This window comes from Chaetomium tenue (assembly GCF_020726465.1).
Source record: "Chaetomium tenue strain MPI-SDFR-AT-0079 chromosome Unknown F5144scaffold_1, whole genome shotgun sequence".
In the NCBI taxonomy this organism is placed as follows: domain Eukaryota; kingdom Fungi; phylum Ascomycota; class Sordariomycetes; order Sordariales; family Chaetomiaceae; genus Chaetomium; species Chaetomium tenue.
In genome coordinates this window covers 6114271-6128701 of record NW_027117329.1, presented here as the reverse complement: position 1 = coordinate 6128701, position 14431 = coordinate 6114271, and the positions used below count along the sequence as shown (strand labels likewise).

The 14431-nt window shown below is 55.3% G+C and overlaps 5 protein-coding genes across 5 annotated transcripts; 1 reads left to right on the top strand and 4 right to left on the bottom strand.

Moving 5' to 3' along the window:
- Positions 1-74: 74 nt before the first annotated feature.
- F5144DRAFT_558960 (uncharacterized protein) lies at positions 75-2276 on the bottom strand. The gene has a single exon (XM_066788112.1). It carries the CDS (start codon positions 2142-2144, stop codon positions 225-227), a length of 1920 nt encoding a protein of 639 aa, XP_066649568.1. The 5' UTR covers positions 2145-2276; the 3' UTR covers positions 75-224.
- A 958-nt stretch (positions 2277-3234) lies between these two features.
- On the top strand, positions 3235-5613 carry F5144DRAFT_558959 (uncharacterized protein). Its single transcript, XM_066788111.1, has one exon. The coding sequence runs from the start codon at positions 3648-3650 to the stop codon at positions 5352-5354; it is 1707 nt and encodes a 568-aa protein (XP_066649567.1). The 5' UTR covers positions 3235-3647; the 3' UTR covers positions 5355-5613.
- A 118-nt stretch (positions 5614-5731) lies between these two features.
- On the bottom strand, positions 5732-6892 carry F5144DRAFT_639034 (uncharacterized protein; the record flags this gene model as incomplete). Its single annotated transcript, XM_066792704.1, has 1 exon — positions 5732-6892. The coding sequence occupies one exon, from the start codon at positions 6890-6892 to the stop codon at positions 5732-5734; it is 1161 nt and encodes a 386-aa protein (XP_066649566.1).
- A 2540-nt stretch (positions 6893-9432) lies between these two features.
- On the bottom strand, positions 9433-10618 carry F5144DRAFT_477670 (uncharacterized protein; the record flags this gene model as incomplete). Its single annotated transcript, XM_066785057.1, has 4 exons — positions 9433-9684; positions 9768-10097; positions 10168-10452; positions 10526-10618. 4 exons carry the CDS (start codon positions 10616-10618, stop codon positions 9433-9435), a joined length of 960 nt encoding a protein of 319 aa, XP_066649565.1.
- A 2730-nt stretch (positions 10619-13348) lies between these two features.
- On the bottom strand, positions 13349-14377 carry F5144DRAFT_480694 (uncharacterized protein; the record flags this gene model as incomplete). The annotated part of the gene is made up of 1 exon (XM_066785243.1): positions 13349-14377. A coding segment is annotated over one exon (1029 nt), but the record flags the coding sequence as incomplete, so codon positions are not given.
- Positions 14378-14431: the final 54 nt, after the last annotated feature.

Below are 14431 nucleotides of genomic sequence, written 5' to 3'. Positions count from 1 at the left end.
GAGTGTTTGTCTACATTTGTGGGACGTTGGGGAGTCGGAGACAAGGTGCGTATGCGTTCAATAACGATGGGGACTCGGGGAGAGATACTCAGTCTCATGAATTAAACTGCTTCAGCTGCTTGATTACCCGAATAAATGTGTAATTCAGGGTTGAGGGCACCAAATATTCTAATGGCTCCTGAAAATGCTCGATACTGGTTGCAATCTTGTTTTGAGTGTCTACCTTAAGCGGCGTCAAGATCTACGCCACGCCAGCGCTGCCAGGTGCTTTCGCTCGGCGCAGTATTGTCTCGCATCGCTCGCCGGTCAGGGCCCCACACATCGCGCGCAACCGCTTCGGTATAATTCAGGAGCAGCAGGTCTAGGAACCGGTCGTCATGATCCGCACGGCGACGGACATCCTCGGTCCATCTCGCGGGGTGTGCCGCTTGAATGTAGAAGCCCGCCAGACCATCGGTTTCCCTGACCAACGGCTTCAGAGGGTCGGTGATACATTTGTACCCTCTGGAGATCTCGTCTGCGAGAGCCTTCGTCATGACCAAACGGCCTATCGGCGGGCCCGTGCAGAAGTCGGCCATGACAACACGGAGGGTGAGCGCAGGCGCGTTGATCCGGCCTCGCAGCCATTCCACCGTGGCAGCCCAGTCCAGCCCCGCGCTGTGTTCCTTACGGGGCCAGCCATGCGGTTCGTAGGGGGGAAAGACTAATTCAATAAAACGGAGATAAGCTAGGCTGTGACTGGGGACGATGTCCCGGAGGAACTCGGAAGCAGCGAGCCGCGGGAATGGGTAACAGCTTGCGGTGCTGGTGTTGGCAGCGTCTCCGTCGTATGGCTCATATGGCAGGAACCAAGGCTCCCTTGCATGGAGGTCGTGGACGATGAAGTGGTTGCGCGAGAAGAAGACGAACTGGGCATCTCGGTACAGGGTGCGGCAGATCAGAAATAAGTAGGTTGGTGGGGCCCAGCAGTTGCAGCTGAAGGAAAAGGCAGAATGTCGAACGCGACAGAAACAGCAGCCAGTGTGTGGTGCTAAACCACGGTCGGGGCCAAGGCTAGGATCGCAAGTGATCAGCTGGCAACCATGGTGAACATGGGGTTCGCAATCTTTGCGCGGCGAGTGGGCGAAGCAGAGCGCATGGATCACTTGATAGCCGTAGTTTTGTCTACTCCATGAAACCTCCTTCCAGGGGGTTACGAGGTCGGTATACTCAAGTATACGGATGCGCAGCTCGGGTGGAAGCGTTGTTAATTTTGAGCGGGCACTGAGGGTGGCAGAGCCACGCCGAGCAGGGCAGGCTCTGCCGCAGGCCTGGAGCACCGCGCTCTGGGCCATCTGCTGGAACAGATAGTCGGGCTCTTTGCTGAGTCGTACATGACCATTTTTCAGGCGCGGAAAGAGGGCGAAAGGGGCGAGAGCAAGCCGGGCTGTTTCCAGCGCATATGGATCCACAGGGTCGATGTCGCAAATGAAGAAGAGTTCAAGACGCCGAACACTGATATGTGGCGACGCAAAAGCTGCCGCATCGCGCCAGTCGCGCATCATCGCTTGGATATCCCGCTTGGCAGATGCCAAAGCGGCCGAAGCCGCACCCAGAGTAGGGTCTAACAAGGGGCGGCGATGCTGGCCACCATGAAAGTTGGTACAATGATGATTCGCAGCCCAGGACTCGATTGCATGGCCATCACACCAGCAATATGGGGGGAAACGTGGCGGATCGATGGGTTCGTGACATGACTGGTTGAGAATGATCTTCAGACTGGTCAGAGATGCGAGCGCTGTTGGTGACAGAGCGCGAAGCCTTTCGAACGACTCTTGGGGCGAGTAGAAAATGACGAATCGATTGGCCGAATACAATAGAGCTGCTGTCTCCATGTACAGGGCGCGGCAGGATCGTAGAAGGCCGGCGAAGTTGCGCGTGGGTGGGGGGTCGTATGTCGAAATGTCTGACGTGAGTGGTTTACTGGGGCCGCCCAAGAAGTACGTGTATGGATGGCCATCAAACCGCGCCACACCCGCGTGGAGGTATATCCGACGACGGATGTGAGGAGGGAGGCCGACAAGAGTCACCTGACTGTGCACTCGCCACGGTAACTCCCGGTCTCTTTCGTCAACACGAAGATTTCCGGTCATCGCTTTAGTCATCCCCTTGTCTTGCAAGGCGTTAGAGAGTTGTGGGATGTTGGTTGTTGGGTGTTGGCACTGGGTTGTTGGGTGTTGGTTGTCGGTGGCTGCATGTGTGTGGTTCAGGTTCAATGTGTGTGTGCTAGGCCTCGTTGTGCGGTCACGGTTCTAAATACGTAGCGAGCTGAGTGCTCTCCAAATAGATTGTCCGCCTTGGCGTCCAAAAACGGAAGTCCTCCACCCCACCTGGCAAGTTTGCGGGCAAAGATCCGGGCAGCTGAGTCGGGCCTCGAACAGGTGGGACGTGGTTGTTTTGTTGGTGACCCTGTAGGGGGCGTCGAGGGGGTGGTTCAGCCAGGGCCATGAATGATGATGTTACCCGTGCCGCCAGCTTTGAATGATTACGGGGCGCCGAAGTTGAGGCCAGTCTAAGGTAGGGTACCAAGGTAGGTACCTCTGTAGCCTCTACATCAATATTTCCATCGAGTTCCATGTCCGCAGGTACGTAGATCTGGTTGTGTGCACAAGACCCCAACGGATGTCCAATGTGCAAGGCACGGGCTGAGGTACCTGGGTACGTACCCAGAGTAAGGGCGGTCTTCCAGCCGCATGCCGCATGCCCCCCAAAGCTCCAACCAACATGAGACAAGATCGCTGGGCAACAACACACCGCGAAACAACACTCGCCACATCCGACAGAACGACCTACTGGCGACCGTGGCCAAAGACTCAAGACTAGACGGCCAGGGAAGTGGCCGTGGGCGTGCGGACTAGCTCTGTCGTAAGGGTTCAACCCAGTAGGTGCCTTCGTTTTGGGTACTCTCACCACGAGAAGAAGCAAGGGATATGTTACCAACTGAGATTGTGCCCCCCCACTCCATTCTCGGTTGCCGTGGTGGGTTTACGGAGCTCAGTGAAACTCTACTATTCGAAACAGGCCTGGCGGACGACATACATTTGGGCCAGACTAGGCCTGCCTCCGGTCACTCAGCAGGTTGTGGTGCTGGGGTTGCCGGTGTGGGCACTCGTTCACGAATAACAAGCCCTCACTACCGACAGCACGCATATAAACCCCGTGTATTTCTAGTGCTCCCATCTTCAAGTGATTCCAAAGAGTACGACCCATTGATTCCATTTCACGTTTCAAGCCTCAATCACACCTCTTCCCTTCGCTCGACTTCTGCCTTTGAATTTCTCACCCGCCGGCGGTTGAGACACATTAGACTCTGCACCTAACCCCCCTTAACCACCCTCGCTGGACGAGAAATCTTCCTCACCACTTCCAACCCTGCTCCTCACTTGTCGAGGTCCAATACTGTGCAAACATACGGGCACCCACGGCATTCCCAACAAAAGCTGCACCAGCAGTTTTGTTCCTACCACGCTCCCGTCGTCACGCATACCGACAGTGGCACTCACCTATTACAGAGGCCACGCTCGCCGGACGGGCAGTTGTGTATTTCCACCAACTTTCCCAGCATCATCAGCTCCGATATCAGGCACAAACCGGACACTGGACTCGCCATGTCAGGACACGGACCCGGCACGCCAACATCCTCCCCACCCCAGTTCACCCATACTTTTCCCGAGCCAAGCTGGCTCTATCCTCACTTTCGGGGTGCCATAGAAGGATCGAACCAATACGCGACATATACCCAGCAAGGGGTAGCCGCATGGCCTGTAGGTTGGGAGGACGCACTCAGATACGGGGCCTTATATTATAGCAGGGTGAGGGGGCTTGGAGGCGTCGTCACCGGTACTGGAAGCCTGGTGATTGCCGTTCTGGTGGCTCCATTCTGGGACAGCAACACGGGCGAGGAAAAAAACATGATCTTCATGTCCACGATCCCTAGAGGGACTCCCTCAAGGCCTGGCGCATACACCCGACTAAGCGGTCCAACGGGAGGACATGATACGTGGAGGAGTCACTGCTACAGAGGTGAAGAGCCCCCGGACCCGACCGTTGAAAACTCCTATGCCTACGTCTCGGAGCCACATGCCGAGGACAACGCCATCAATATGTACTTGCGCACGGTTGACGTTACCATGTCCACCACCGCCATATTCGAAGGGGTGAACTATACATGGCTCGGAGGTAATTTCATGGTTGCTTACGGCCTTCGCGCAAGACCACGCGATAACCGTGGGCGCCCGCGTGCGGATGAAGAACCACGCGTCCCTGGACAGGTGCTCCCGTGTGGTCTTTACGCCGAGAACGGGAACAGCAAAGTTCCCAATTGCCGAACGGTTTTGGATAGGATGCAGATCGAGTGGCGCTTTGGGATTGCCAGCGATTTCCCGCCAGCGCCACCCCCCGTTCGACCCCCATTCCCCGGGCCGCAGTTGCCACCACATCCGCCGAACGACGGTTCTAGCCAGGGCGGTGGTTCTGGCCAAGGCGGTGGTTCTGACCAGGGCGGCGGTTCTAGTCCGAGCCGCGGCTCTGGTCAGGGCGACGGCAACTACGGAGGCGACCACCCTGCCAGTGGCTACATGAATCACGGCGGATCCACGAATCTCCATATACCGTCCAATCCTAACCTCGCAGGTGACGAAGCTGCGCGAGCTTATGCCCGCCAACTTCGACAATGGATCACCGACGCAAGCAACAACAAGGGTAAGGACAAGGGCAGCAATGTTAGCCGTGGCGGGTCCAACACAACGAACAACCTCGCACGCGGCACTACCTCCCGCCCTTCTACCACTGACAAGCCCCCTGCCACTCGTGTGGACCCTCCAACTGACGCACTCGCAAAACTGTCTCTCAAGAGCACAAAGACTCCGACACAGCTCGCCACCACCCACGTCACCGGGACTGTCCGGCCCTCACAAAGCCCTGGTGCTGTTGGAGGCCAAGCCAATACCAGCAAGAAGCCCGCCGGCTCAGTATCCGCACCCAGCGCCCAAGCCACCCGTGGCAGACATGACAGTGCCGGGGCGGCAGCTGCCCCCGCGCCGTCTTCCACCGGGCGGGTTAGGGACTCCGGCTCTGTCAGTGGCGGCGGCGGCGGGACCAGAAGCAGCCGCGGTGGTACAACCTCGACGGTAGGTTCCCACCCGACCAACAACGCTGGTCCCGCTGTAGGTCGCAGAGGAAACGACGCCACCAGTGCCCATCCCAAACCGGTTCAGACAACTACACGGAGGGCCCAAAACAGTCCCGCCGTTCAACCCACCCGTTTGACTCAGGCGGGACGAACAGTCTCTCGATCGGCGGCAAGACCCTCTTGATCGTGATGTGAGGTAACAGCATGCTTACCAGGATTTTACCTTCTGACGTCTGGAAGGCCGGAACTTCCAGTCCCAATGAGGTTTGGTGTGCGTGATTGTGGTGGCAGTTCCTATCATGGAGCCGGACTTTCATGTTGGATGAAGGAATTTGCTGGGGACAATCTAACCCTGGGCCTAGAAGACCGGAACTTTTGGGAATAAGGGGGGGAGGGCGTTTGTTGACAACTAGATTTGATAGAGAACATGTTGCTTTACCGTGCTTGACAAGGTACCAGGCCAGACCAACGTCTTTTCCTGTGCTCTAGACTTTCTGTCCCTTCACCATCTTCCCTCTTCCGCCCGTTACCCCTACCGCCTGGGTATACATTCTCCAACCTCTATGTCTTGTTCTTCTCACCCAACAAGGAGTCCCAGAGCGACCGACGCCTGAGCAAAGGTGATCGTCGCCTTCCGAGCCGCTGTCCACCAACCCATCGCAGATCCTCATGACTGTCCGCAAACTGAAGGGTCTCACCATGCGCCGTCAACTCCTGAGCCGGGTCCGGCTCCACATCGTCGATGCCGCCGTCACTCGCAACCCAAAACGCCTGACCGACATGGCACACGTTTTTGAAGTGCTCCAGAAACGCCTCCCTGGTGTAAGTGCAGTCGACGCCGGGGAAGCCGGCCGGGTCAACCTGCCACAGCAGCTGCTCCGAGTTGAGGCGGCACCCCCTGCACAGCAGGCCGTTCTCGGCGCGGCCCGTGGCGCGGTCCAGGTAAGGGAATGCCGTCGTCACCATGGCCCAGTACACACCGTGCATGACAAAGGGGGCGCAGGCGTGTTCGTAGTCTTTGTCGCACAAGGACGGCCGTTGGAGAACCCCGGCCGCCTCGAGCGCCAGCGTGGACTCCTTGGTGACAAGGCTGACGCTGCCGGTTCGGCGTATTTCTTTCAAGGAATAGATGCCCGGGATGGAACTGATGACGGGAAGGAGACGCCGCATCTCGGCTCGGGGTTTGCCGTAGTAGCTGGCGACCGAGGAGAGAGTGCTCACGCGGGAGATCTTGGACCCGCTCGAGCACACCCAACACACGCGCGTGAAGGTGGGAAGGAACACGAAGCTGCCGAACTTGCCACACCCGCCGCACTCTGGGGAGCAGAGGGCCGTGTGCATGTCGGCCAAAGTGAAGTGCATCTGTATGCCGATGCGGGTGCGGAGGGTGGCGCGGTAGGCCTCCAGGGCGTGCGTCGTGATGTGCCGGTACTGGAGGAGCGACGAGATCACCCTGCGGGCGAAGCGGTTGATCTGTCGGAACCGGAAGAGTGTCGCCACGTCCATCCACAAGCAAATGGCCGCGATGATCTCGACCGGGAAGGGGTGTAGGTCGCCGAGTGAGGAGAGGGGCGGGGAAGGGAACGCCTCGAGGAGAGAGTCGCGGACTGGGGCATGCTCGTGCGGCGGCGATCGAATTACGAGCAAGTCATAGTCGTGGTAGTGGTATGCGACGGTCGCGAGGAGAGCATCCTCCTCCTCGGGACGGATTTCAAAAGGCATCGTGGTTTGTCGAGGTCGCAGCTCGCTGACTGGGGAGGAGAGGAAGAGAACCATGAGGGAAAATTGGACGAGGGGACAAGTTGGAAAAAAGAATTATGGGCAGCACTCACAAGAATTTGTGTGAATTAAGATACAGTACCAACACTTGTGGCTATACGGTGTGCGCACAAACAAGTATTCAACTAGGGCACAAGAAAGGAAAAGAAACCGGACCGTGCTCCTGATTCACTGAGTGCTGTAGACGTAAAGATCAATAGAACAGTATGGCACGTGCTGAAACACTGCAGGCTAATTACTTCTAGGCCAAAACACCCCGAGAGCAAGCAGCGAAGCCGAGCAGACGGAGATGGGAAGGTCTCCCTTGAAGACCATCCTCAACGGACGTTTTACGTGTCCCAACGTATTATCTAAATATCCCCAAAACAACCATGCCTCTAGTCGTCATTGTTAGGTAAAGCCCCGAGGTGAAGTAAGCCTGGCGAGGACAGAACCGTCAGCTTTCTCTCCCAGTCAATGCCTCAGCTGTGGTTGGTGACAAGAGATCCCCCCCCCCGCCCCCCCGCCCCCCCCCCGGTCACCCCTAAGCAGTGCTACATCCACATCTCAACAACGGCTACCTGCCTAGGTACTCGAGGGGTGCCCCACCATGCGGCTAATCACGGGCTAGCTACATGGATGTAGGTTGGCCCCCGGGGGCCGACGTGCGCTCATCCCAGCTGATTCCCGTGCCGGGACCAAGCACATGGATGGCTCGGCTGGAGGCGAGGGGGGAGCACGGGTATAGGAGCAGGGCATGGTGGGTGGATGTGTTCAATGTTGGATTGGGCTGGGGGATATGTAGAGGCTGGGGACGCGGACATGAGGGTGCATGAGGGGGGCCGTGTACACTGGATGGGTGAGAAGAAGGACGTTGTGGTGGGGCTGTTGTGGTTGGGGCCTAAGTGAAGTAGAGTGAGCAGCAATGAAGGGGGGGATTTGTGGCTGGATACATTGATAACGAGCATATCCATATGATAGAGGTAGTTAATATGTTGCTGTGGTGCAGTGGTGGCTGAGAGAGAGAGAACGCTCTGATATCAGGAATTTTGAGTAAGCAAAATTCCATCACCAGACTTCATGTCTTCTTTTGCGTAATTGGCAGGCCGGAGTTGGTGCCGGCGCTATCAAGGAGGAAACGCCCAGGCAAACTCTCATCTCCCATCAAGAACAACCCGGGTGTCCTGCACTTAAAGGCAATGCCTCTCTAAATCCGAACGCCATGCTCATGTCGTAAATTCCCGAGTCTAAATCCATGACCATGGGTCTGTCTGCGGTAATTGACCAGGATGCCAACGTCATCTCCTCGCTCACGCTGCCTTAACTGCCGATCGATTCAGCTGGCCATCTTGTCTGGATTAGGTAGTTTGGCCACCGTCACTAGATTCTTAAGGCGAGGCACTGTTAGCCCATAGTAACGATGCGAGAGGCCAGGAAGACTTTTACCTGTTTTTCACGGCCAGGTCAATTAAAATGATCAAAGGTATGACAAGGATAATAAAAGCGAAACAAATGTCGTTTTCATGACACTCGCAGCCGTTACAGGAACTGAGCGGGCCGCAGTGAATGCGGTGAATCCGGTCCTGCCACCGCGGGGGTTGGCCTGGGGCTTGGGCTTGAGCCGTCATGGGCCTTTGACAACCGGGTTCGAGGTCGACCAACTCGCTGGCCTGTGCACAGCCTGGCGAATGCTGGTTGTCCGGAGGCGGAATCGGATCTGAACCTCCCCCGAACAGCTTCATCTTGTCGGATAAACGTAGGTGTGAGAGCAGAATAGAGGCTCGGTGACGGATAATTCGAAAGACGATGATGGCACGGATAGTGTGACGAACCTGTCCAGGATCCTATCCTGTTAGGGTTCAGCTTCGTTGAAGGTAATCTCTCTAGGATGCTTAGGTTCGGTGCAGCCAAAAGGTGCACAACAATAGACTTGTCTCAACAGTAGGCTTGTGAGCTTGTAGCGAACTGTAGTTGTGATTGCTAACTGGAGAACTCCCAGAGCTCTCCAGAGTGAGTGACTATATACTATCTTGGTCCCTAGGTACTTCCATGCCTGGCTGACCTGATCGTTGTTATTCAGAGGTGACCGCTCGCGACCACCTTGATCGTCGACGGTCACCTTGATCGTTACCGATCACCTTGATTGTTACCGATCAAGTGCTTCCTCAGTGGTCACCGATTGGTTGCCTTAACGATTGGCTCGGGTTGTGTCATGCACTTCCCCGCTTCTCCCCGTGTTCCTTATTCGTGACAGATAGGAGACTCGAGAGTCGGGAGAGTGATGGTTTGCGAGATGGATTTGGCAACCGACTTGCATATTACGGGAGGCAATTGTTTACATAGGCCTATTGAATATTATATGGCCCATGTGGAGGACCATTCACCACATGTGTGCGCCGAACAACTGATTTGTTTACCGGCACTGTGTCATATCTTTCTTCCCTTGCGCCTTGTTCCACCACCATTTCTGGCTCGACTGGCGATCAGGTTGGGTAAAAGCAGAGTCAGGAGTAAGCAGGTTTTGCTCTCCCCTCCACCGCGTCTCTGATGAAGGCCTCCAGCGGCGTGGATTCAACATCAGGGTACAACTCCTTCGCATCGAGGTATCCCAGGTATTTCGCATGCTCCGGAGTGTTGTCACCTCGGATACCAAGCGAATATTTGTATTGGGCCATGGCGACCTGCAACATTATCGCTGGATTTGCCATTTCTGCCTGGCCTTCTGAGATAAGCGCCAGCAGCTCTTTCTCGTATAACTAGGATATTTCGATTATTAGCCCGGGACTGCTTCACAGCTGAGGTTTCCAGGAGAGAAGAATTCGGCAAAGAAAACCTGGACGTACATGATCCCGGGGTACAGACTCGCTCGAGACTTTTCGAGGGCGTCCCAGACGGCGTTCTGGCTCCACACTCCACTGTATCCAAAAACGCTCTTGTGCAAGGTTCTCGGGTCAGCGATGACCCTTGCAACATATTTCCCGATGTCGCGATTATCGGTGAGGGCCCATGGGGTGTTCCCGTCACCGAGAATCTGGGCTGTACACATCTCGAACCTCGCCTGGACCTTTCCGGAGGGCAAGGGCGGCAAGGACAGTTGGTACCACCAGCCAAAGTCAATGACGGTGTATGGGAGGTACAGGCGCTTGATGTGATCCAGGATGTCCTCTTTCTGTAATGTCAAAGTCACAGTCAGTAACACGGTTTGCAAAGGAGGTAGCCTCGTGCTTGCATTATCTTACTCTCTCTCTAAGCAACATGACACCTCGAGGCGGACAAGACGGCCCGAAAAAGCTCGGCACATAGCGCCCTACACCGGCCGCGGTCGCTGCCTCAACCAGGTTCATTTCTTCATTGAAGGCCCTCAGTGTTAAGCACGAGATAACCACGTCCATGCCGGTTAGCGCTTGGATGACGGTGTCAGATATGTTGCCGAGATCAACAGGCTTCATGACGGCGCCGCATTCTACAAACTCGGCGTATTCGTGCTTGCCGACTGACGTCGGCCGTACCAACATAGTCACTTCCTATAACAAACACAAGCCAACTTTAGCATTTGGTCCCGAAGGCCTTTCTCCGCTAAGTGCGAAATCAACATACAAATGTTTCTGGGCTTGCCAGCAACGCACGCATAATCGAGGAGCCCGTCACACCCGACGCGCCTGCTATAGCGACTTTGGTTGTCGATGACATGTTTGGTATTTCGCTTGCTGGCGTTGATTAGAATCAACGGGAGTTGCTGTAATGGAACCTATCTAAGGTATCGAGGGGAAAGGGTACACCATCCTCGAATGCCGTCTCCGGGGAGGTACTTAAATAGGTAGGTAGGTAGCCAACTCCAAGGACGGGAGGTCTTGTTTCCGGGCCATTTTAATGACGCACAATACAGGACCGCCCAGGAATGTTATGCAAAAGAAAGGGCCCGCAGAACTTTATGCAAGGTGATAATTGGTACCTAACCACTCAACCTCGAAGCTTCTCCACTGGAAATAAAATTCTTTGTAAGCTACCTACCTTACCTATCTCCGTAAGGGGCCGAGTCTATGGTGGTCTCGGCAACCCTCGGTCAAATCCATGTTGGCCAACCACCATCAGGCTATTTGGTGGAAACGGGCATCCAAAATTTGATGCTCGGTCCCACAGGAACGAGCGGGCGAAACCTACAGAGAGACCTGGGCAATGCCCAGCCCCTAAGCCACCCTTAAACAACAACGCTATCTTCCTGCCAACATTGAACAGCTCCATCGCGCTTCCGCCTAACCGCCCACTATCTCCGAACAGTTCTGAAAACGCAGCAGGAGAAGAAATAATACACCTTGGAGTACGGCGGCCCGTCCTGTTCGTCGTCACCAGCGTTTTCCCAGTGGTCAACGGGGAGACAAGGGGCCTTCATGCTTCTTACTTGTACCAAGGTACCCGTGCAAGCGGACTGGAAATTTTGGAATTGCCTCCAGTCGGCAACAACATCCTCAAGAAAATGGATGCTGCCGAGCCCTGCCACCCCGTGAAACTAAAGTCCCATGACTGGAGTATATCTGGAGCCCCAAGTTCAATGGCCCAGCATCTAAATTTGCGTACCCAGAGATACCGTGCGATGCCCCTTGGAGAGAGCATCCACGGGTCCACGAGGCTGCTGCACTTCTGTTTTGTCCACTGAATCAGCCTCGCAAGATGTGCCGTAGCTACCCTTTCTCTCCGAGATAAAGCAGGACTTGTAGTTCAATGGCGACGCTACCCAGGTAGTTAGGAATTTCAACGGGGTCGACATCGATCCCATCTCTGAACCGCCGCTTGTTCTCGTTAATTCTCGTGATGTCCCGATTGTCCGCCACGATTGGGGATCGTCGTTGGTTTGTTTACCCGAGTGGCTTGGATATGATGGATCTGCCCAGCCTGCCTCCATGTGGACTGCCAATACCGGCGCTCTCTTGGTTACGAAGATGTTTTGTAGCTTTCCAAACTGGCATGGTGTCTGGGTCCAGGTAAGAACGGGTTTTTTTTTAACTTGCAACAAGAACCTCTGAATCTGAATGCTTCAAATCGGCTGTTTCTCCCAAGCCCTTTGCTTTGCGTACCTTCCTGTCCTGCATTTCTTTTCGCGCACCCTCTCCATTCTTCTTTTTTGAACCGGCCCTCTTCCACTCCTCTTCCACTCCCACTTCTGTCCACTCTCACGTTTACAACCAGCAACAACGGCAACAGCACAACACCAAATTAACAAACGATCAACACACAACCTTTTTCTCTTAGCAATGGTTCTGACCCGCGCCATATCGGGGGGGGGGGGGGGGGGGGTTGGTGATGGCGGCGATCGCCCGCCCAACAAAAACGACGACCCAGGGAAGAATCGCGGCGCAAAAGACGGCGACATTTTTTAGCTACCTACCTGCGCTTCTGCATTCGGTACCCGAGTACCATTGGAGGAGAGTGTCATTTTTGTCTCTGTCCGCAGCCGCCGCTTCGAGGAGCGGATCGAGGCTAAGAACAGCCTGCCACGTCGGTGCGCTCTCCGTGGAAGCACTAGGTTGTGGCCCTGCGGGACGGACAAAACATGTGGGGTGAGTGGGTTAATCAGGTAGGCAGTATTGAGTTAGCAAATGCCAGGTTTCTTCAAGCTCTAAGCTGTTGTCTTAGTGAATTTCCAAGGAAATATCGTGTATGTGCAGCTTGGAGGCTAATTGAGTCTCGACAGGCGCCCAGGGGTGTCCGTGTTATTCAAGCCGCTATGGGGTGCGCCAGGTCCCTGGCGGCGTCCCTTGGGGACTCAAGTATGGGCACAGAGGGGTCGAGACGGCGTTTACTTTGGTTTTCTATTTGTATCTATTCATCAGCGGGAGACGCTATTCCGGAACGAAACCCTAAGGAGGCATGACGGTCTCAGCAAGGCGAAAAGCTCACTGCTCATTCAAATCCGGACGGGAGCAATAGGCTTACGGGACTACTTGTTTACACGGGAAGTCCCGGAGGTTCTGACGCCTGCCTGCGAGTGTGGCGAGGGACGAGAGACTGCCGAACACCTGGTAGTGTGGTGTTTGGCCCCACCGTTGACTCGAAGATGGGAGAGAACTGGAATTCGGACACGACGGGACTTTTACTCAGTTCTACACGGTATCAATCCCACGACTGCACGGCTGGCGAGGAGGATCCTCGACTGGCTGATGGACTCGGGGAGGCTGCCGATGTACAGCTTGGCCAGGAGGCTCGAGCTGGAAACGGCGGCCTGAAGCGCCCCCGTTCGGAGGCCAGGAGGCCTCCTCTCTTTGTATACGTAGACTCACCAGAACGCATCGTTCCTTGATTGTTGGTAGGGGTTTTTCACCCGGCCCGGGAGGGCACGGTTTTCCTGTACACTAAATAGCAGAGGGTCCGGCACGCCCTAGGGCATAGCGGAGTATGAATAATAATAATAATATTTGTATCTATTTATATCACTACATGCCCGTCTCCCATCGCTGTTCGGTCTGTAGGTCGGTACGAATCCCATGCAGCTTTGACGGCGCCCACAGGATAGGCTACCATATCCTGTACGGAAATGCCAACAGCCCTCGGCAACCACTGCCCAAAAACCTCGAATTTAATATCGGTAGCCGATCGGCCACTCCCTAGTTGATGATACGAAGTAATGGTGATGAACCAGGGCTTGACCTTTTGTTGTTTCGGGTCTTCGCGCCTGCGCTCTATCGTGGTTGTATAATCCGTGAAACACTGACGGCATGACTCGACGACGGCCTCGCACGGCGCAAAGAACCCTCCGGATGCAGAGGGTGGGGGACACAGAGCGTTTAACACTGTGTAAGGGAGGGATGATGCTGTCCTGACGTGTCCGCAAAGCTGACGAAACTCCCTGTTTAAAGCTGTCCGGAATGTTTCGTCAGTCCACCCAGAGCTGTTTATGGTACGCGTAGCCGATAGAAAAAGCTCGTCTTGGATGATCCGAGCCGACCATGTTTCCACCCAGGGGAGGAATAATCGCCATGGTTGCCAGACACACGTTTCCACTACAACGTTGAAGCAGTCCAATGGCAAGCCGTGTGGGGCCCCAAAGAAATGACGGTTCATAACCAGACGCACGGTCTCGTAGTCGAGCATGAAATTAGTTCCTTCGAGCCAATGACGGCTATGATGAAGACGTTCGCGGTTCCAGATGATTTGCAACCGACGCCTGATGTTAAACGGGAGAACCTCGAGAGTTGGCCCCTGGCGACGGATACGGTGGAGTATGGAGCAACCGTCACAGTACCACCAAGCCTGCCCGTGGTCTTTTTCGAGCAGCAGCTGTAGATCCTGGCGGTCTGACGGATCCTTTTTGAGGTTTGGTGCTACCGTTGGAAAGATAAAATGGAACAGGGTTTTGCAGGTCAATGATAAGGCTGTGGCCGCGACAGGCGGCTGGTGTTCCTTGAAGAGATACTGGACAATGTCGGCAGGTAACCACAAGAAGTTCGAGATTGGAGGCCGTGGTGGTGGTGAAGGGGATGGTGCAAAGGATGCCGGCTCTGACGGGGG

What these genes read in the sequence shown, in the direction of transcription:
- F5144DRAFT_558960 (XM_066788112.1), bottom strand. Translation starts at nt 2,144, where the DNA reads ATGACTAAAGCGATGACCGGAAATCTTCGTGTTGACGAAAGAGACCGG.
- F5144DRAFT_558959 (XM_066788111.1), top strand. Translation starts at nt 3,648, where the DNA reads ATGTCAGGACACGGACCCGGCACGCCAACATCCTCCCCACCCCAGTTC.